General features: G+C 35.2%; 1 protein-coding gene and 1 long non-coding RNA gene across 2 annotated transcripts; one reads left to right on the forward strand and one right to left on the reverse strand.

The window, feature by feature from the left end:
* The first annotated feature begins 202 nt into the window (after positions 1-202).
* On the forward strand, positions 203-15,495 carry LOC123866779. The gene is made up of 6 exons (XM_045908470.1): positions 203-410; positions 7,706-7,911; positions 10,093-10,228; positions 11,053-11,186; positions 11,904-12,108; positions 14,015-15,495. The coding sequence occupies exons 1-6, from the start codon at positions 368-370 to the stop codon at positions 14,107-14,109; spliced, it is 819 nt and encodes a 272-aa protein (XP_045764426.1). The 5' UTR covers positions 203-367; the 3' UTR covers positions 14,110-15,495.
* On the reverse strand, positions 4,058-19,565 carry LOC123866781. Its single transcript, XR_006796252.1, has 3 exons — positions 19,512-19,565; positions 11,750-11,751; positions 4,058-4,068 (listed from the first exon to the last, which is right to left on the reverse strand). It is a non-coding gene; the product is annotated as an uncharacterized LOC123866781 (long non-coding RNA).
* Positions 19,566-21,288: the final 1,723 nt, after the last annotated feature.

The following is a 21,288-nucleotide window of genomic DNA, read 5'->3' on the forward strand; positions in this document are numbered from 1 at the left end:
AAATTACGTAAACAGTGAAATTGAAGGCGTAGGACTCTGAGCTTTCAAGTACGCTTTATGTTTCAAGAGTGACCTTTGACAAGTAAACTTCATGATCATGAAAATGTTGAGGTTCTGTATAATCCGACTAGTTCCGAGCGTGGAGGCGGTCCCAACTCTCAAACACCGCGAATACGAAATGCGAGCAAAGCACTCAGTCGGGTATAAGCTTTCAATGGAGACTGACGTTATAGTTGTCTGTACTTCGAAAGCTCGTATCACAAGGTTCGACAGGCGTTATGATAACGTTTGTTTATTTAATGTGTGTTCAGTGATTATTAATTAGTGTGTGACTTGTGATGGAACAGTGTGGATTTCATTGAAGAGGATGTTTCTTTTATACGCCATACTAAGCTTACTGCATATAAAAGGTAATCCAAACTAATACTATTCAAAACTAAAGGAAGATAATATAACTCACGTAGAGCTGTTGTAAAATATTACGTAAAGATTCTAATACAAAAGTATTTTCAACAATGAATAATTCTGCATGAAAATCCATTGTTGAAAATACTTTCGTAAGCTCTGTTGCGTAAAATGAATTCATTCAGTATTTTTTCTAAACGCCATCTGAATAGTTAAATTTTTGATATTTTAACAGCGCAATGGGTTGCAAATGCACAAAGAAATCTGATGAAATAGCATACTTTGTAATTTTATCACGTCGTTACTTAAATTCACCGTCTGAATAATTAAATTTCTATCACTCGGTTTGATATTATTGAATAGCGCAATGCTTTTCAAATCATCGATACCTATATCGATGGTTTCAAGTGCACAAAGAAATCCAGTGAAATAAGATAGTTTTTATTTTTTCCAATCACCAAATAATGAATTAAGTGATTCATACATTTTTTCATACATTTTTCATACATTCAGTTTTTCGCAGTTGTTAGGGTTCCTTACCTCAAAAGGAAAAACGGAACCCTTATAAGTTCACTTTGTTGTCTGTCTGTCTGTCCGTCATCCATGTCATGAAAGGGCTTTACCTGTACATTCTAAAACAGATTTTTATTAATTTTTATGCATAATAGTTTTCGATTTATTGTGCAAAATGTCGAAAAAAATACCCTAGTATGGAGCCCTCGGTGCGCGAGTCCGACTCGCACTTGGCCGGTTTTTCTTTCGAATATCTGTCAATGCTTTTGATATATATGTATAGATTTAAAAGTCAAAATTAAACAACTGTGCAACGGTTTTTCGGCAGCCTATAATTCTACACTTACCTAGGCTATGTAGTATGTTTGCTCTACTGATTTAATCCGGATGCGTCACAATGCCACAATTTTATTAAAAACATGGTAAAATGGCCCGCCAGAGGTCAGGGCTCCAGAGTGAGGAACCTCCCCACAATGCGTGCCGTCTCAAGAACCACTGCCTTCTGTATCTTACCCTTGATCCAACAGTTAAGCGATAGTTTCTTAAGATGTTGGTCGAAACTGTCCGCAATAAGACCATGGACTGATAGAACTATCGGTACAATAATCGCTGAGTCAACACTCCACATGGCGGTAATCTCATAAGCCAGGTCCAAGTATTTCGATACTTTTTCCTTTTCTGCTTTCACTAGATTATCAATTTCGACCATCAAAAGGAGTACAATTGTACCTACTTTGAATAAATGATTTTGACTTTGACTTTGACTATCATCATGCGGAATTGTATTATTATTATTAGTGTAGGTGAGTGCAAATGAAGCTGCGCGAAGCATTTAAAATTCTTGTAATTGATTACAGCGAAGCTTTTAATGCACTTAGCTGTGTCTTGTTATTTGCTTTCGTTTCTGTAATTAACTTAACCGACACGTTCAACATTTCTCAATTTCTATATTTTACTAGTTATATACCTATATAAAACTACCTATATATGGGTAGGTATCGGTTGTATCTCTGACTTCATGTGACCAAGTGGAATAATTTATGTTTCTGAAGAATTTAAAGGGATGTTTCCAAAGGTGTGTGTATGTTTTCCTGCAGTAAAAATCTTTTTCAAAAATGCAAACTCTGTACAAAATTGCGTCAATGATTCAGTGATTTAAGCAAACGTAAACAACACTTAGTTAATTATAATACTAGATGTTACTGTAGGGATTTAGTTTCTTTTTAAATCCCCTGAGAACTTTATGATTTTCGGAGGTAAAAAGTAGCCTATGCTGGTCTCCGCGAGGCAAGCTGTCTCATTAACTTTCGTCAAAATGGTTTTATCGGATGAGCCGTGAAAAATTAACAGATAGACGGATAGACTGACACACTTGCATTAATATAATTATCAGTATGTTGTAAACATCAGATGTTGATGCTAATACGGAGGCACCGTGGATCTTAACAGTAAATTAATATATCGTAATAATACTAAGTCAATACCGTTGTTTGTGGAAATTTTATGTATTTACTTAATTAAGTACAAAACAACAATCAAAACAGAATAACTCCCAGCAGATATTAGATAATTGATAGAGCTTTTAGTTTGTGTTATCTTTCAAAAGGTAGCGGCATCGGAAATGGTCAATCAGTATTCAACACGCTATTGCCTCAAGGCTGTTTGAAACATTATTGCGAAAAGAACCAAAAATACTGTATTATTATAGCATTTCATTTTATTGAAAAAAAAAGCTGTTACCCGCGGCTTCGTACGCGTGGATTTAAGTTTTAAAAATCCTATGAAAACTCTGATTTCCGGGGTAAAAAATAGCCGATGTCACTCTCCACTCTTCAGGTCTTTAAATATACCAATGCCAAAAATCTCGTTGATCTGTTGCTCCGTTGCAGCGTGATTGAAGGACAAACCAATAAACCAACAAACAAACACACTTTCGTATTTATACAACATGGATAGTGATGGGTAGTGATGTTATCGTATAACTTATCGCTATCCTAATGTAATTAAATTCACAAATTATGCCCGCTTGGAATGATATTATCAGAATTCAGGTCAGCGCTGAACAGTCAGCCTGATACTTTGCACAGACACTTCAGCCCTTCTGTCAACAGATGATACAATTAAGCGTGGTCTCATAAGATTTTTTTTTGCACAAATTCCATGGCCCCAGAGTCATCACGGCTTATTTACCTATTTCTTGATATAAGATAGGCATATTTTCACCGCCTTTATTTTTCAGCTAAGAAAATGTATAGTCTTGACATACTTAATGGGGTTTTGCTGGATAGTAAAGACCTATTAGGTTTTTAGATGTTTTCTTATCATCGCCAATATTCCCTATTTGGTCATAGTAAACTAGGTCCGTATTTTGTACAAAGGAAAACTTTTCTATACCCTAATTCAGTCAATCAGCAGAGAAGGTCAATGGCCTCATGCTCGTCACTACCCGTACTTTTAAGGCCCTTCATCTTCGATACAACCCCTTGGACCAATACAATTCTTTGTTAATGTATTTGCGAAGTTCTGTAGGCCAGAATAATGAATGTCGTCTGTTATTCAGCATTTATGTGTATATGAATCTTTACTTGCATCTTGGTATAGCCAGGATCATCATTATCTCATCCTATCGCCGTATTACAACTGAGCGCACAATGAGAAGGGTTTAGGCATCACACTGGCTAAATTTTTGGAGGCCTTTTAGGCATGAAAGTGCCTTCCTTCCTCGATGTTTTCTTTCATTTTGATTATTATTCTCTAGCAAGCTATTTTCTTGAAAAACAATCTGAATACGCCTTATCCTCGGCGGTCGTATAAATCAGGTTCTTGGTGTATATACCTATTGTTTTCGATATTTTGCAAATTGATTTTCTTTTGTGAGCAAATAGTTTGTTAGTACTTATTAGTACAGAGTGAAATTGTACGATTTGCTTACAACATTAATCAATCAAAACAGCCTTCTTTCGGCACCCTATAGCAATTTATAATTGTATTCAATGCCTTCACATAAGATAAATTTCTTAATAAAAAGTGCACTTTTCAGTTCCTTTGTAATGAAAGGATTTTCACTCAGAAATGCTTCGCTTGAGTCAATTAGGGGAGCCTCGGAAAAAAGTCTTTTGACGGACTAAAGGCTCTTTCAAAGAACACTTGCTAAAAATTCTCTTGTAGCTTTCTTCTTTCTAGCGCCTCTCTTTTATTATGCTTTAGTATTTTCTTACGCTATCGTAAAGTTGTTTTGTGTATCTTTTATTTTTTTATAATCTGCTAGATGAAGATCGTGACAACTCTTTAATTTTCCAGGATATATTAATGTGTGCATGTTAATTAAAAAACGTCAAGGGGATAGGCCAGGGTACAAATATTTTGACTGAGCAGAACAGACTTTCATATGGAATTTCAAGATTTTTAATTTGGCATTACATCGTAATGTTATTCATAGAAATGTTGTAATTTATTGCATAAAATGATAAGACGTAGGTTAAAAATCTATTTCATAAAACAATTGCCGTACACTCCTTTTATCGTAGAACAACCCGGATATATTCAAAAATTCAAAATTCAAAATATTTTTATTCAATTAGACTTTTACAAGTTCTTTTGAATCGTCAAAAGCATCTACCACTGGTTCGGAATGCCTTTCCTACCGAGAAGCACCAGCAAGAAACAGGATTTTAAAATCCTGGAGGAACGTTATGTTTTTCTGGGATAAAAAGTAACATATGTGTTAATCTAGGGTATAATCTATATCCATCAAAATTTAGCCAAATCCGTCCAGTGGTTTTTGCGTGAAAGAATAACAATCATACATACATACACACAAACTTTCATCTTTATTATATTAGTGTGATATACTAAAGGCACTTTATATTGTTAAATATCGTGGCTGCTATAAAGCTGTGGACATCTGTCTTGTCAATGATGAAGCCACTAATAAAATTAGAGTGTCTGTCTGTAATTTCGAAATAACTACCTTATATTAAGCTGATAATGGTTATTTGAACGATACCATAACTGAATCACACATTTTTAAAATTTTTGTCTGTCTGTCTTTCCGTGTCTCTGTTTGAACGGGCTAATCTTCGGAACGGTTAAACCGAATTTGACGGGATTTTCACAGGCAAGTGGGGGATTGGCCAGGGAGTAACAAAGGCTACTTTTTTAACCAACTTTCAAAAATGAAGGAGTTGTGTTTGTTTGCCTATGTACACTGATATCTTCGAGATTCCTGAACCGATTTTTCCGTATTTTTTTTTATAGATAAAGGAACTTTGCGTCATTGTTAGATAAAAAATTTGGATTCCAACTCCTCAATCCTAATGCTGCAGGGGACCTGACCACTAAAGCTGATGGGATTTAGAAACTGTCGGTTATACTTAAATTTATATTGAAGGTATCTAAGATACCAAGTAAACACTTTGTCGTTGCCCTCGAGGACCCAACTCCTCAACCCTGATGCTGTTAGGAATTGCATTCCTAAATCCTAGCGATCCCTCGGGATTTTAAAGGATCATCCTTTGAATGTTTTTACGTGGTACAGAAACAAGTTGCATCCCGGGGACGGGCTATTACGGAGAGGCTACTTTTGTCCTGGGAAATCAAAAGTTCTCACGGGATTTTTAAAAACCTAAATCCACGCTGGTGAAGCTGCGGGCATCAGCTAGTATTAAATAAAAAATATAATGAACAGTTAATAAGCACATCAGATCATTCCAAAGTATTAGCATAACTACGCTAACTTATTTTTTTCTATTTGTATATTGGTATAAATATTATGCGCGGGACCTCAATTGCTTTTATACATTGCTTAGAAAATATTGTATATCACATCTTTGAAAAGAGCAACCGCCAGTTTCTTGCTTTTATTATCATGATCTGTCCGTTCGAATCTATAAGTCTTATTTTAGAAATGTATCACTTGCTTTTCCTTTTATTAATTTTTTAAATATTTTTTCTGTTTATTTTGTTAGGATAATAATTTTTTGTTTCTTTTATTTAATTAGATTATAATAGGGCTGACATGTACATAGTTATGAAAGCCCTTGAATAAATAAAGGAGAAAAAAAATGATCTCGTCTCAGTAGGTACGAGTATGGTGTGCTTTAGAATGTTGCTTTCATTGTCAAACACTTCGTGGCTTCTAAACTAAACCGTCTTTAAATTTACTCGAGTTAGTTATGAGTTTATACTTGGTTTAAGCACTCGACTTATAACGACTTTAAGACAGAACCGCGTGCCTCGAGGGAAATACGTGAAATAGACATATTTAGCAATTAGTTATATCTACTAAACTATTTTGAATGGGTTTGAAAACTTTATCCAATACAATTTTAACTTATGTTTAACTTTCCCTATTTGAACATAAGTTTCAAGTATAATCATTACTCGCTTGTACCATTTAACTTTTACCCGCGTCTTTGCCGTCAATTTAGGGTTTCTTTTGTATATATTTATTTATGGAAGTGTGGCTTTACATAAAACATAATTTGCCATCTGGTTTTGCCATAATTATGTCAGTCTGCCATTTTTGATCATAGTGGAGCGACTTTGATTAAAGATGAAATAGTATTTTATTTAAGTCTAACTATTAATTACATTTAGAACTGAAAAAAATATAGGTGAACTTGAAAAATCGGTCGAATAATTGATATGTGTGATAGGTATTATAATTAATAACTGTTCAAACGAATTCAGCAGCCCAAGCACAAAAAGTACGATAACGATTTCTCGCGGCTTTATCATGGAAAACTTTGATAAAAAGTTACAAGGTCCAATGTGTCCATTAAAACAAGCATTCAACCAGGATTGAACGTATATTTATCATTTAGGTGATTCCTGTCTACTTAGTTTAACATTATTTGTGTAAGGTATATGGATGGATAGGATAATATAATATTATTTAAATGGACTGCATTTGAATCCATACTAATATTATAAATGCGAAAGTGCGTCTGTCTGTCTGTCTGTCTGCTACATTTTCACGGCCCAACAGTTTAACCGATTCTGACGGGTACAGGGTTCGTAGACCTGGCCGTAGACGAACATCTTGGCTTAAGAACCTTCGCCAGTGGTTTAATATGAGTACAAGGTCACTGTTTAGAGCAGCGGTGAACAAAATCCAGTTAGCCTTAATGATTGCCAACCTCCGATAGGAGATGCCACTAGAAGAAGAAGAAGACTAGATCTGCGCCGACTGCACGTGGACTGCGCAGTCAGTCAGCAGTCGCGATGCAGTTGCGTTAACTGCAATAAAACTGTATCCCAACTGCAATTTTGTAGTCGGTTTACAGTCCAAACGGTGTTCATCTGTATAGACACTTAGAATGCTTGAAAAAACCGGCCAAGTGCGAGTCAGACTCGCGCACCGAGGGTTCCGTACTCGGGTATTTTTTCCGACATTTTGCACGATAAGCCAAACACTATTATAAGGTAAAGCCCTTTCATATTATGATACCCCACTTGGTATAGTTATCTTACTTTGAAAATTTAAACACATTTTAATTTTTTTTTAATGATGTAACCAAAAATTCACGGTTTTCAGATTTATTCTTTTACTTGTGCTAGAAGACCTACCTACCTGCCAAATTTCATGATTCTAGGTCAATGGGAAGTACCCTATAGGTTTTCTTGACAGACACGACGGACGGACAGACAGACAGGCAACAAAGTGGTCCTATAAGGGTTCCGTTTTTCCTTTTGAGGTACCTACGGAACCCTGAAAATATGTTCCCAGATAATATGGTACTTGGTAGGGACCTAAAAGAGGGTTTACTAGTATTTGTTGTTACAGAATCTCTATTACTGAGGATAGTTCATGTGACGGTCCCTTCCTATCGAATAAGAGGCCAACCAGCCCAGTTGGAATGCCAGTACGAGTTAGGCGGCGACACGCTCTACTCAGTGAAATGGTACAGAGATAACGAAGAGTTTTATCGCTACATGCCGAAATACGACCCTCCTAAACACGCTTACAAACTTGACGGTGTAAAAGTCGAGGTAAGTCCTTTTACAGTCAATCCGATAGCGATAGTGGGTGGAAAATTTTGTGCCGTTTGGAAACTTTATATCACTGATAAACGCTCAAGTACCTAACAAGCTTGTTAACTTGATTTCGTCTTGAATTCGTCATGATAACAGTCTACATAATAGCCTAGATTTCTAGTTATTAATGGCCGGAATGAGTTGCAATGCGATTCACATGCAACCTATTGTACGTTGATACATCAAAAATCTTTTCGCAAATACTGTACAACAACTGTACAAAGTTTCAACTTAATCGGATGAACGATGAGCTTTATTAATTTAACGATTTATTTAACGAACCAGCAGGCCGATTCAGAACCCTTCGATAACATAATTGTCGATCGATTCGGCAAGTTGTCGTTCGATAAAATGTATTTTCAATTCAGAATAACCGAATCGACAGTGAAATTGTCGAAACCGAAACCGAATCGAACAGACGTAGATATCGTTCGATTACAACTATCAAACGCTATTCACAACAACCTAACCGAATAATATTTGTCGAACGTCCGATAATTTTTGATGTTTACTTATCGAAAGCTATAGGGCATTCGATATCTTTTTGTTTACCTAGTTTCGTACCATCGTACAAGAAACAACAGTTTTGAAACTTTGAAATTTAATATTATTTGTTGTTATAGCGGCAAGAAATACACATTTTGTGAAAATTTCAACTCTCTACCTATTACTCTTCACGAGATACAGCCCGCTGACAGACAGACGGACAACGGAGTCTTAGTAATAGGGTCCCGTTGGTGCCCTTCGGGTACAAAACCCTAAAACCAGCGGACAAAAATCACAACACCGAGCTTAAAAAAGCTAGAACCCAGAGCCGTAAAACCAGTTAATAAAAAAAACCAAACTTGCCATTGATTGACAGACGTAATTGATGTTTGACATTTGTGTTGTATTTACGAGGATAGCTTTAATAAAACTTCACTAGTACATTTCGATGTTTTTCTCTCGAAATCAATAATTTAATAAGCTATCATTTTAAGTAATGACTTAAATTACCTTCAAGATGAATAAAAGTTATTTTTTAATGTTTAACTTGAATTTAAAAACAAGTAAAATTTTGGTAACATAACATACTTTATAAATGCACATGTAATCGCAATGTTTCTTATCGAAAACGGTATCGTAATCGAAATCGAATCGAATCCTTTTGTCGAACGTTCTGAATTGCACGATAAAATTTGTTCGATTCGAGATCGATACCGAATCGAATCGATTCGTTATGTTATCGAAGTGTTCTGAATCGCCCTGCAGTAGAGTCGTCGGTACCTGAAAAGTAATTAGGTACATACGGATATCTTGCACTTATAAATAATACCTATTTTTAGTACAAAACATTATTTTCTCTGTACATAAAATAAAACATAAGATTGATATTGAATTCTCATAGATCGAAATCCAATACCATTAGATATTTGCCAAGATTATTTTTACCAGTAGATAAGAAATACGTTTTATTATTATCCAGTCACCCGGATTACCCCATTTCCTTTTATGTTTGTGATAATATTATTCTCATTATTGTAATCTACATAAAACTATGTTTCGTATTAAAACAATTTATTGATACATTAGTATAGTGATATAAAGTAAATACTATAAGTGTAATTTGTTATGGCAAATGGAAATGCATAAATACAATATTATTATATAGACTACCTACATATTTACAATAGGTACCTATATATAAAAAAATCTGTCTTAGTATAATATTATGAACGCCCAGCCCCAAGCGCTTGGATCTAGAAAGCTAAAATTTTGCATAGAAGTTCCCTGTATAAAGTAGGAAAAAATAACGTTTCTGAAATTCCCACGGAATAGAGAATGGAATGGGTACTTTTATTTTTTGTATAATATTAATTAGGGGTTATAAATAGAGGTTTAATATAACTGCCACACCCTGTCGAAGATAGCCAACTTCTAAGTTATATGTACCACTTACCACCAGATCAGATCTCAGTGAAGGGCTAGTTTGTAATGGAAAAAATATATAATTTTAATTTTTGAACAGATCTGATCAGTGTGACAACTTTCTTACAGCTTTCTTGCATGCTTGCGATCGAAAAAACATTGAACAAAGAGTATCGTCCTAGTTATGCTTGGGTTGCAGTTTGGTAATAATTTATCCTTTCTACTTAGCTATCGAAATCGGATGACAGAAGAGTGATGCTGCACCCAGTTACTTTGAAATCTTCAGGTCAATACCGATGTGAGGTGTCAGCTGAAGCGCCTAGTTTTGCGTCAGCTGCTGGTGAAGGCAGAATGGAAGTCATTTGTGAGTGTTTATAAATAATCCAACTTTACATTATTATAAGAGTGAAAGTGTATATGTCTATCTTTTTATCTATCTGTAGATAGGTTTTGATGGCCCAAACGTTGAGCTGATCCGATAGCTTGCACTGGAAGTGGGAGAGGTAATAAGATTTTTGTTTCTCCGAAAAACAAAGACTTCTCATCGGATATTTAAATCTAAAGCCGTGCCAACGAAATCGCGGGCAAAATCTAGTAAATAGATGGTTGCATTGTTCTTTTAATAGTTGTTTCTCTTGACTTCGTAGTTGAGCGCGTTTGATTTCCGTGTGTTATTTTTCTAAAATATCTCTATTCTGTATCATATAATATAATAAATTCAAAAGTTTGTTTGTCTGTCTGTCTGTCTGTCTGTCTACCTATCTGCTATCTCTTTACGGCCCATTCGTTTAACCAACTTTGATGAAATTTGGCACAGAGATCAGATAGCTTTAAGATTACAATCTAACATTAGCAGTTGGAGATAATTTACGTAACAAAATAATCATACATGGCTATTCTCCCAATGTACGGGACCCTCGGTGCATGAGTCCAACTCGCACTTAGGTGTTTTTTTCTTGCATTTCACTATTGAAGTATATTTTCATTGAAATATCAAAATTAACACTACTTTAATTAGTGACACTTCACTCGGGTTTCCTAGTTAACTGAATAGATGATTAAGGACCCGTAGCTCTAATTAAAGAGCATAATTTTTTTTGCTTATACAATCTCATTAACTATGAGAGTTATGATAAAAATGTGTGTTAATATAATTACTTAGGTATTCATTAACGTTTCCTTAATTAGATCTACCACGGGAAGGGCCCAGGATAACAGGCAACGAGCAAGAAAACAGACGGGGAGATTCTTTATTCCTCAACTGTACTTCTGGCCGGTCGTACCCCGCAGCTATTTTGAGTTGGGACATTGATGGTGAGAAGGTAATAGCTTATTTTATTACATTATTTATATCAATTAAATACCATAACTTTCAATTTCGGAAAAAACACTATCTTTATTTTTTTTAAAGAATATTAGACATGCTAATCATGACGAATACTCCCCTTTCCCCTCCCATTAAACGTAAAGTTTGTGCTAGGAGTGGGCACGACAATAGTGCAACGGGTGGGGTTTGAACTGCCGACCTTTCGGAATTCAGTCCGCCGCTCCTCAACCTCAGCTATCGAGGCTCTATCTATTACTAATTAGTATTTAGCATTAAACTCAGAAATTATGGAGCGCTGTGGTCTATGGCCTTATAATATTCTCGGCAGGTGCAATTTCTAAATTGGCCCTAGTCTAGACTGAAGGAAGGCTATGGCCGAGATCAGATCCACCTTACAGATAAAGCCGTGCTACCAACCGAATTAGCGTTCCGGTACGATGCTGCTGATGGGTATAGCTTTTATAATCCAGGCTAGCTCGATTTCATCTTAAACTGCATCATCACTTACCACCAGTTGAAATTGCAGTCAAGAGTTAACTTGTATATGAATAATAACACCACTTATTTCCAGATGTGATTAGTTGGTAGGATACTGTTGGATAAACAAGACAGATATACTAAAAACACCTTACAGCTCTTCAAGGTGGTGGCCTCTGTTATTTGTCATCAATTTACAAGTATCATTGATTTATCTATTTATCACTGTTCGTAGGTGGTTGACCCGAGGCTGCTAGTAGAATATCCACCAGTGCATCACGCACACGGGCTTCTATCATCAGCTCTTGGGTTGCGAGTGCCAGCTGGTCGTACAATGCAAGTGAGATGTACTGCAAGAGTCGCTCCCGCATGGCGAGAGGGCAGTGAAGCTATCGTAGGCAACAGCCAGCTGGCGGATAGTAAAGAAGCCATGTTATTAGGTAAGTAATATACCTACTTAATTAACCATATAATTCAATTCTATAATACATATAATTTCATTGATAAGCCACCTCCAAAGTTACATGGTTGATATTTGAGTACTTTCTCGTTCCTATCCTATTAAGTACGCACCTACCGCTTAGATTCAGAATTCCCTTCCGACTTCCGTTTTATTTAATCTTAGGTACCTTTAAATTAATATTGAAAACGCATACTCTAGGCAACAGTGCCCCACCTTAAGCTACATCTGCATTTACGATCAGGTGTATTGCAATCAAGTGGTAATAAAAAAACTCTACCAAAGTCTGTAAAAGAAATAGTTATCAGGATTTTTGTGAGTAAAAAGCGCGCGATGAACCGCCAAGGCCGAAAATTGAAGTTGTTTTTTAATGTTTAATGATAACCTGAGGAAGCGGGTTCATTATGCTTATTGAAGATTCTGAACTGTGGAATGAAGATATTTATCAGATATTCAAGTTAATAAAAAAAAAAATTAGATGAAGCTTAAAAATTATAAGGCTGATGAGAAAGTGCTGGAGCGAATTTCTCAATTAGCTTGGCGCCTTTGCAAAAAGTTGGATTTTTCAATCCGCCCTCGCCTTTAGCATCTACATAATAGAAATAACCTTTTTTCTATCCAAAGAAGGAACTAACTATGGTGTTATACTCAGCTTTTTTATTATAATTTCGAGAAATTATATTAATTAACAGGTTTATTGGAAACTTGTATTAATACAAACTATCTATTATAAAGAAATTTTTCGATTTATAGATATGTCTCTGGAACTAATGATTTGATTCTATAAATTATTTCACTCATAGGTACATAGTTGAGTTATTCCCAAGTACTATAAGTTATTATAAATTATATCCCGTGGACGAAGTTACAAGTGAAAGCTAGTATAATATAATCTCAAAATTTTAATCATAATATGAAAGACTTTTCGAAAATTGCATCTCTAGATGACCTTTCGTTAAAAGAAAATTGTGTCATGCAGTATTCATTTTATCAACACCTCGGCTCAGTGCTGCTTTTCAAAGAGTTATTTTCAACGAGTTATTTTCAACGTCGATTCAAATTGTTCAGACTAGACCCATTACCGCATGTATGTAGTGTCAAGTACGAATTGATGTTTTCGGGGGATTTCCTCTTTGGCATTAATACATTTTTTTAACCCCCGACCCAAAAAGAGGGGTGTTATAAGTTTGACGTGTGTATCTGTGTATCTGTGTGTCTGTGTATCTGTCTGTGGCACCGTAGCGCCTAAACTAAAGAACCGATTTTAATTTAGTTTTTTTTGTTTGAAAGGTGGCTTGATCGAGAGTGTTCTTAGCTATAATCCTAGAAAATCGGTTCAGCCGTTTGAAAGTTATCAGCTCTTTTCTAGTTACTATCTTCACTTGTCGGGGGTGTTATAAATTTTTAATTTACACTTGTCTGTATATTATACTGGCTGATGCCCGCGACTTCGTTTACGCGGATAGGTTTTTGAAAATCCCGTAGAAGCTCTTTAATTTTCTGGAATAAATAGTAGCCTAAATGTTAATCCAGGGTATAATCTATCTCCATTCTAAATTTCAGCAAAATCCGCATGCACACATACACACAAACTTTTGCCTTTATAATATTAGTGTGATGATTCTTGATATTCTAACATAAATATAATAAGTATTGTAATAAAACTGTGTAGGCTTATATGAGTTTAAAATTCACAATCAAAACACGTTGAAAACGGAAAGTTAACATTTCATTATTATTTCAGCCCACCCTTAATAAGCTCTTAACATCAAAACTTATTAAACTTTAAAGAGGTTTCAAACAAAGTTTTTAAAGGACTATCATCATTTTATTCTCAGAAGTACTCCCATTTACTGGAATAATAATAATCATCTTGTTTGTTACAGTACGGAGCTTGAGCGCGACGCCTACATTAAGTTTAATGTTGTTAACACTTTCTCTTCTCCAACTTTTCCACTCTTCAACGCCATTAATTACGTGATAATTAATAATTTACTGATTAATCATTTTTCATAGCCGAAATTGTAATTTTTTTCTCATTCTACGACAAAGAAATTTTCCAGCACAATTTCTGTAAGTATCTATAATATTAGATCCTCGATTTCAGCTGTTAAGTAGGTACTTGATTATGTTATTTTTTTAACTTCATTGCCCCTCCGTTGAATCTAACATTAAGTTACAAAAATTATAAGCTAAATTGTATTAGTTATACCAAAATTTTACAAAGTAACCATTAAACCCACCAAATAAAACTTTAATATTATTTTGTAGATTTTTTCGTTAAGCATTCTTAACTTATTAACAATACCTATAGATTAAAATTATAATTATTAAACATTGTTAGACTATGATATGGATATGTTTTGATTTGAAGGTGAAGAATAGACATATCATCCGTAATTGAGGTTTGATTGCAAATTTTTTTTCAATACAAAAAGAAAAGACATTGTTTTAATATTTTACAAACCAATCAAATTATAGTCACAGAATAGATACCTATTAAGTTTATTGAAATTCAGAGGCAAAATGTAACTTTTCAAGCATTAGCTGTGCTGTGAACTTTAACTTTCAAATCATGACGTTTTCCCGAAAGTTAATATCAGTACTAAATGAATGATTCATGAGCTTGAAAAGTGTCAGTAAAACCTCTGGATAGTCAAAATATGAAGATTTGAACAGTTTTTGCATTGTCACAACTCACAAATATATCGTGCAGCCGGTAACATTAAATTTTAACTGGTTTGATCGATGATAGACTGTTACAGCTTGTTTAGGGTAAATGTAAATAGAGCAATTATTATTTTACATGTATTCTTAATAATTGAACAGCAGATTTAGTCAACATCAAGGTAAAGCTACGTATAATCATTATCTGGACATAAGTTTAGGGTTGGACGCCCATTGGCTACGAAAAGTTTAGCTGTGAATAGCCAAAGTTCTTCCGTTCGGACCGAGCCGCCCTCAGCGTTTTGATGAAACCTAAGCTGCTACAAGTTAGATAAGGAGAAGTATGCTCGATTTAACAGATACATTCCTCTATAATTCGGACGTTTTTGGCCCACAAATCTGCCTTCATTTACAAGCAAAACAGCCTAAAACTATACTGAAATTCGGTCCAAAGTTCATGACTTTAATCACTGAAAGCAAATTTAAACTCATTCTGTGCTAATTCGAGTTAAAATGCTTGTGATTTCGATCAGAATGACATAATCACAGTACAGTAGCTTACATTCAGTTTTTTGCTAATGTCCTCTAATGTTGACTAAGTTTGCTGTACAAAATAATATAAGGGCCACCGTAGACGATAATCCGCGTTACGTCTAAATCTAAAACTGAGTGACAAACGTCGTATATGGAGAAGACAGGTATAATCATACTGTAAGGAATTTTCGTTGGTCGTCTACGCCGGGACTTATATGAATAAATATAATTTTAAGCCAAATATTTTTCCCGCTACTAATTATTATTATTATACGTTTTAATCAAAGGATTGTTTTAGCGAGTGCTTCTTATCCTTTGTAAATACAAACTTTAGGGATGCCTTCTTAGGTAGAAGTACATAACAGTAATGATGTAAATAGTAATAATCAGTCTGTTCTTTAATGTAATGTTGCATACTTTAGTCTTAAAAGAACTTGTACGTATATATTTACTAGGAAACTTAATGTCAATTTAATAAGTGTTTAAACTCTATTATTTTATTAATAAAAGTATTGCTGACAAATAGTTGTTTTATTTATCAGTCTGGGTTTTATAAACAACAATAATATTAGACCAATAAGGTCTAACTCAGACGATACCTTTAATCTGAGATCGATTTTTATCCGACAGCGGCCATCTTTAGGCTATAAAAAATAGTATTGAATTCATACTGACTCAGCGCAGTCTGCATTGGCGCATGTTAACTCGTATTTTACGTTCTCCGACAAAATCGGGTAAATTAGTAAGGAACTACTCGTACAAGCTTAACTCCCTAAAGGTTGCCTGGTAGAGATTGCTCCAAGCAATAAGGCCTCCTTTGCACACAATTGTTTTTTCTGTTTTCTTCTTTCTGTGTTGTGATCCTTTACATGTGTTTTTGTGTGCAATAAAGTGTTTCTATCTATCTATCCCTACAATCCGCACAATCAGACAAATCTGTGTGGTACAACCTCCAAGATGCAATATTCGCCATCTGCCCTTCCAGTACTAAAGCAGCAGGGAGAGCAAGTTATATACACTACTAACACAACATTACACAAATCTTCTAAAAAACTCAACATACTGCGACATTGCGACACTGGAGCATCGTCAGGTGATAAGTAAGTATAAACTCTACGATGCACATTTGCGAAGTTAACAGGGCTTTCTCCGTCACTTGCTCCAATACAATAGTTTCTAGAATATGTCTGCAAAATTTCATGGACTTTGGTTGCTTAATATTCAAATGAAATTGGAACTACGTTTGTATGAAGCGAGTGATGGAGATACCCCTCTTTTAAGTAATTTGGGTAAGACTTTGATATATATTTTTTTCGTTTATTAGGTTCACCAGCAACTTATAACATCTACATCAATTACAATATTAAAAATACAAAGTTCTTAGACAAAATGATTAACTATTTATAGGTTAACACCGCATGCATACTAGCTCTTCTTTTAAGATTCTTATTAGTGGTAAACAAGTAAAATGTTATTCGTCCTGTTCTTTTTTCGTTAACTATAATTTAATTGTCGCATCGATTATATTATCGGTCGTCTGTGATAGGCAATGTAAGTAATTAGTAAGATTTAATGTGAGTGCCTATAGTCCATAGTTCAAGGACTTTAACATGTTGTTCTACTTTAAAGCATTGCTATAAAACCAATTCTTTAAAGTGAAGTTAAATATAGTTTAAAGTGCCAAAAGTCACGCAAGGCATTAGGTCGGCCTCCACTAATAAAATAGCTTGATATTAATCTACGTCTTTATTTTGTGGTCAGGTCATGATAATAAACTTTAAGTCTATGGATTGCCTAACTTAATTAACTTTAAAGTATTTGTGAATTTACTGTTAAATAGTAATAATAATGACATTAATATCCACCTTTCGCTTCTCTATTTATTACAACAGAGAAACGAAATTGCGCAGAGTTAGTATCTCCCATTCGTAATATTGTAGAATGCTACTGTTTAGGTATATCCATCATGATCTCAAACCATTGCCGGCCCACTACCGAGTACGATTCTCAAGGTAGACCTTAGTCAAGCAATCTCTAGCTTAGTGCGGTTTGGTAGAATTTACATCTCTGAGAAAATTACGGAAAACTCACTGTCATGTAGGTAGGTACTCACGATGTTTTCCTTCACCGTTAAGGCAAGTGATAACTTCGAAAAATTAGATGTACGTGCCTGATTGAACCCCTGCCTGGACTGCCCGAATTATTTAACGACTATGTCATCGCGGCTGTTTATTTCTATTATGACTAGTATGACTCAAAATTAATTCATGTAGACTTGAAGTCAAGTGTAGAGAGAGATTCATCTTTTCTAAGAAAAAAAAAAAAACAACAGCAAAAATAGCTTAAACGCACGTGTCGACTCGCACGATTTTCAAATTCTATGCCAAAGAGTAAGGTATTCTATGCGTAGGGCATAGGCGCATTCGTTACGTAGTTAGTAGTTACCTGTCAAAGTTAATTCAGTTAAATTTACAACTTTTTTAGGTAGATTTGCATCTGTATGCCTTGAGCACTGACTCTTAATTTATGTGAAAAAAGTCTTTGAAGCACCTACCTATTTAGTTACGTATTCATAAAACCACAACTTAGGTATAGCAAGCTAATACCTAATAGGTATATAAAAGGCGTAGATTACTATCGCTGTTTTGTTATTTGAATAAATAATAAAGGCTTATTACTTGAACAACATGTAGAGCGATATGAAGGAACTATGTTATTTTCCATCCTAATTATAGGTGCGACACTTTGACAAAGTAGGTAAAAGTGGGCTGGCGCTGTTTGGGACTAGTAACATGAAGTTGAGCCAACAAAATAATTTCCATTTCGTGTAAGTGACGTGTCAGGGTTGTATTTTGGTTATATTGCGTGACAAAACACCACCACATGCCTCGAATTATTCAGATTGTTTAATTATTTGGCACGATTTCTTTGTTCGTAGTTGAATTGTGTTTGTGAATTGTTAGGTATACTTATTTTGTTAGACTTAAAGTTGCCTGCTTTAAATTAGTATCATGGCACATTACGAACTGCAATCAGTGTGATTTAAGTAACTATTGGATTAATGTAATAATAATGGAGCAAGTATGGCAAATCTGGCAAAGGCTCTACCTCGTTACAGACACATTCTACCTGGTAATAAATGGTGCGTATTTTCAGACTAGCTGATGCCCGCGACTTCGTCCGTGTGGATTTACGTTTTTCAAAATCCCGCGGGAACTCTTTTATTTTCCGGAATAAAAAGTAGCCTATGTGTTAATCCAGGGTATAATCTATCTCCATTAGAAATTTCAGCCAAAGCCGTCCAGTAATTTTGAACCAGTGAAGGAGTAACAAACATACACACACACATACACACAAACTTTCGCCTTTATAATATTAGTGTGAATAGTAAAGTGTGATTTGTCACAGTTAAACATTTAGGCTACAGATACCTTTATCTCTGGAAGATAGGTAGGTCAAATTCCATCCATTCATTATTTTTATAATAATGATCTACGATCGTTACGACCTACAGAAAAGTCGTGCGTATTAGGTTTTATATTATACTATAAATTATAAAGCTTAAATAATTCAAGACCGATAATAATAATTGCTTGACAAAGAGAAACTTTCATTTATTGTCTTTAACTTGAACTAATTACTGGAGTAAGAAGTCAAAAGCTTGGCTCCTTATCGCGGAGTTAGCCAAGTTATTGTAAGACGCAAACTTGGTAATAATCCTTTATTCAGAAAGTGCTTTTATCCGAATTTCTATTGTATTGTGCAGTATTTTAATACTTTGAAACAAACGAATTCGTTACGCAAAAGTTAAAGATGGAAAATTATTATCCACAATTATTATCGTCTCATGACTCAAGAGCTTCAATTTATTTGTGGTTTTTCTTCTTTTAGCCAAATTCTACAAATTACACTTTTAACTCTTTCTTCTGAAGATACTCGACGCAAGGACTTCATTCATCAAAAAGGTTGGCAGAGGTATACGAACTATTTGTCAATACTGAAAATGTGATGGTATCTTTTGACGTGAACATCAAGATTAGGCAACATCAATAATTGCATCTGGGTGGACACTGGACATAATATACCCTCTTTTATATAAAAATAGCGAGCATACGAGCAGGCAATCACTTAACATCAGGTGACGGTTCACCTGATGTTAAGTGATTACCGCCTCCCATGAACAATTGCAGTACCAGAGGAACCGCCAATGCGTTCCCGGCCTTTAAGGAATTTGTTCACCGCCCCTTGAATAACCCCAACTTGTAATCTTAGGTTGTAATGTAATGGTAACACCGCAGAAGGGAGTTGATTCCACAGTTTGCATGTGCGTGGAAAATAAGATCCTAGATATCTAGAGTAGGTGGAGTCGACTATATTTGATATCTACCTACCTAAATTCAGCTTTATGTACTTCGATATATCACTGAAATTAGTATACTTACTGAAAACAAAATACATACGTAGCTTACGTGCTGCACTTGAGCAGGCCCTAGAAATATCGATGTAAGCTGAGATCGACGCTGGTATGATTTTCGCATCTCTACGGCACGCCCGATGCTGCTGACGTTGCTTGCATTTCAAGGTCTGAGAATGCGCCTCTTGTGTCTCTAGCGGTCTTTGCGATACACGCCCTTTGCGGTATTTTGTGGATTTTTCGGTTCGTGAAGCTATGTGCTGCCTCATTTATAAGGAAACTCGGACGCTAGGCATTCCAGCACCTTAACGTACGATGGAATGTCAATTACGTAAGGCGACACACTCAGCGCAGATTTTGCAGTGTAATATTTACAACACTGTTCAAACTTTTGCAATTTAACTTACGGACTTATACGGATATCTTACGAGGGTGACTTCGTGAGTGGAATTTTTATTTTGATATTTTGGTTTATATTTACATACACTGAGGTAGAAAATGTAGATTCACGGCATGCGAAACTTTTAACCATATGATGGAATTGGGATGGTGCGTACGTCATAAATAAACTTCTTGGTAAGTAGTTATTAAGTAGAGGGTCTTCCAAAGTTTATATAATCCACATTCGCTGGTATAGTTTGCTAACCTTTTGAAATTGTCCATTTAACTAAAAAATGTAGCGTAACCTTTGACGTAGTAATAACTAGCTTATCACATCATATCTATGTATGTATTTCACAATTTCATAAAAGCTCTCATCCTAAGTGTTTTGCTAAAAAGTTGCTAATTTGTCTAGTACGGTAGGTTAGGGTAGTTTATCCCTAATTACTGTCTAACTATGGCAACTGATGATGCCAACTCTTATACCTACACAAAGGCATACTAGGTAACAGGGACTACAATATTATTATTGATGCCGTATCAGAGTCTAACCCCTAACAGCCTAAAACTGCTAAAATTAAGTCAAGTAGGTACAGTAAAGTTTCAACAGTTTTTATTCAGGTTTTTGCAGCTCTTGTAAAATTTTATTTGGTTCAATTAGACCGCTTTGTCTTGTGCTATAAGACCTACCTACCTGCCAAATTTCGTGATTCTAGGTCAACGGGAAGTATCCCGTAGGTTTTCTAGATTGATACGACAGACGGCTGACGGACAGACGGACAGATGGACAGACAGACAGATCGACAGACGGACAGACGGACAGACTGACAGACGTGTCTGTCTGTCGACAGACAGACAGACACACAAACAAAGACAATAAAGTTATCCTATAAGGGTTCCGTTTTTCCTTTTGAGCTAAAAAGCACTCTGAATTCCATTTGTTGGGAAGCACATGTCAGTCCTAAAGCCAAATCATTTGATTTGTAGTAAGTAATGGCGTTTCGTGTGAAAAAGTGTCCTTCGCGTTGTATTTCTTAACAATGTGATCAATGGTAGGTGGTCACGCAGCAAGTTAACACGCGCGAAAACCACTCATTCTGCAATTTTTCTTGTAGATAAGGGAAAATCCTGTAAGTTAGGCTTTCTATACTTTTTCATTCACTT

This window comes from Maniola jurtina, chromosome 7, assembly GCF_905333055.1.
Source record: "Maniola jurtina chromosome 7, ilManJurt1.1, whole genome shotgun sequence".
Classification (NCBI taxonomy): Eukaryota; Metazoa; Arthropoda; class Insecta; order Lepidoptera; family Nymphalidae; genus Maniola; species Maniola jurtina.

What these genes read in the sequence shown, in the direction of transcription:
- LOC123866779 (XM_045908470.1), top strand. Translation starts at nt 368, where the DNA reads ATGTTTCTTTTATACGCCATACTAAGCTTACTGCATATAAAAG. An exon ending in AAGCTTACTGCATATAAAAG is followed by an intron (nt 411 to 7,705) that starts GTAATCCAAACT and finishes TTGTTGTTACAG; the next exon opens with AATCTCTATTACTGAGGATA. An exon ending in TAAAGAAGCCATGTTATTAG is followed by an intron (nt 12,109 to 14,014) that starts GTAAGTAATATA and finishes TGTTTGTTACAG; the next exon opens with TACGGAGCTTGAGCGCGACG.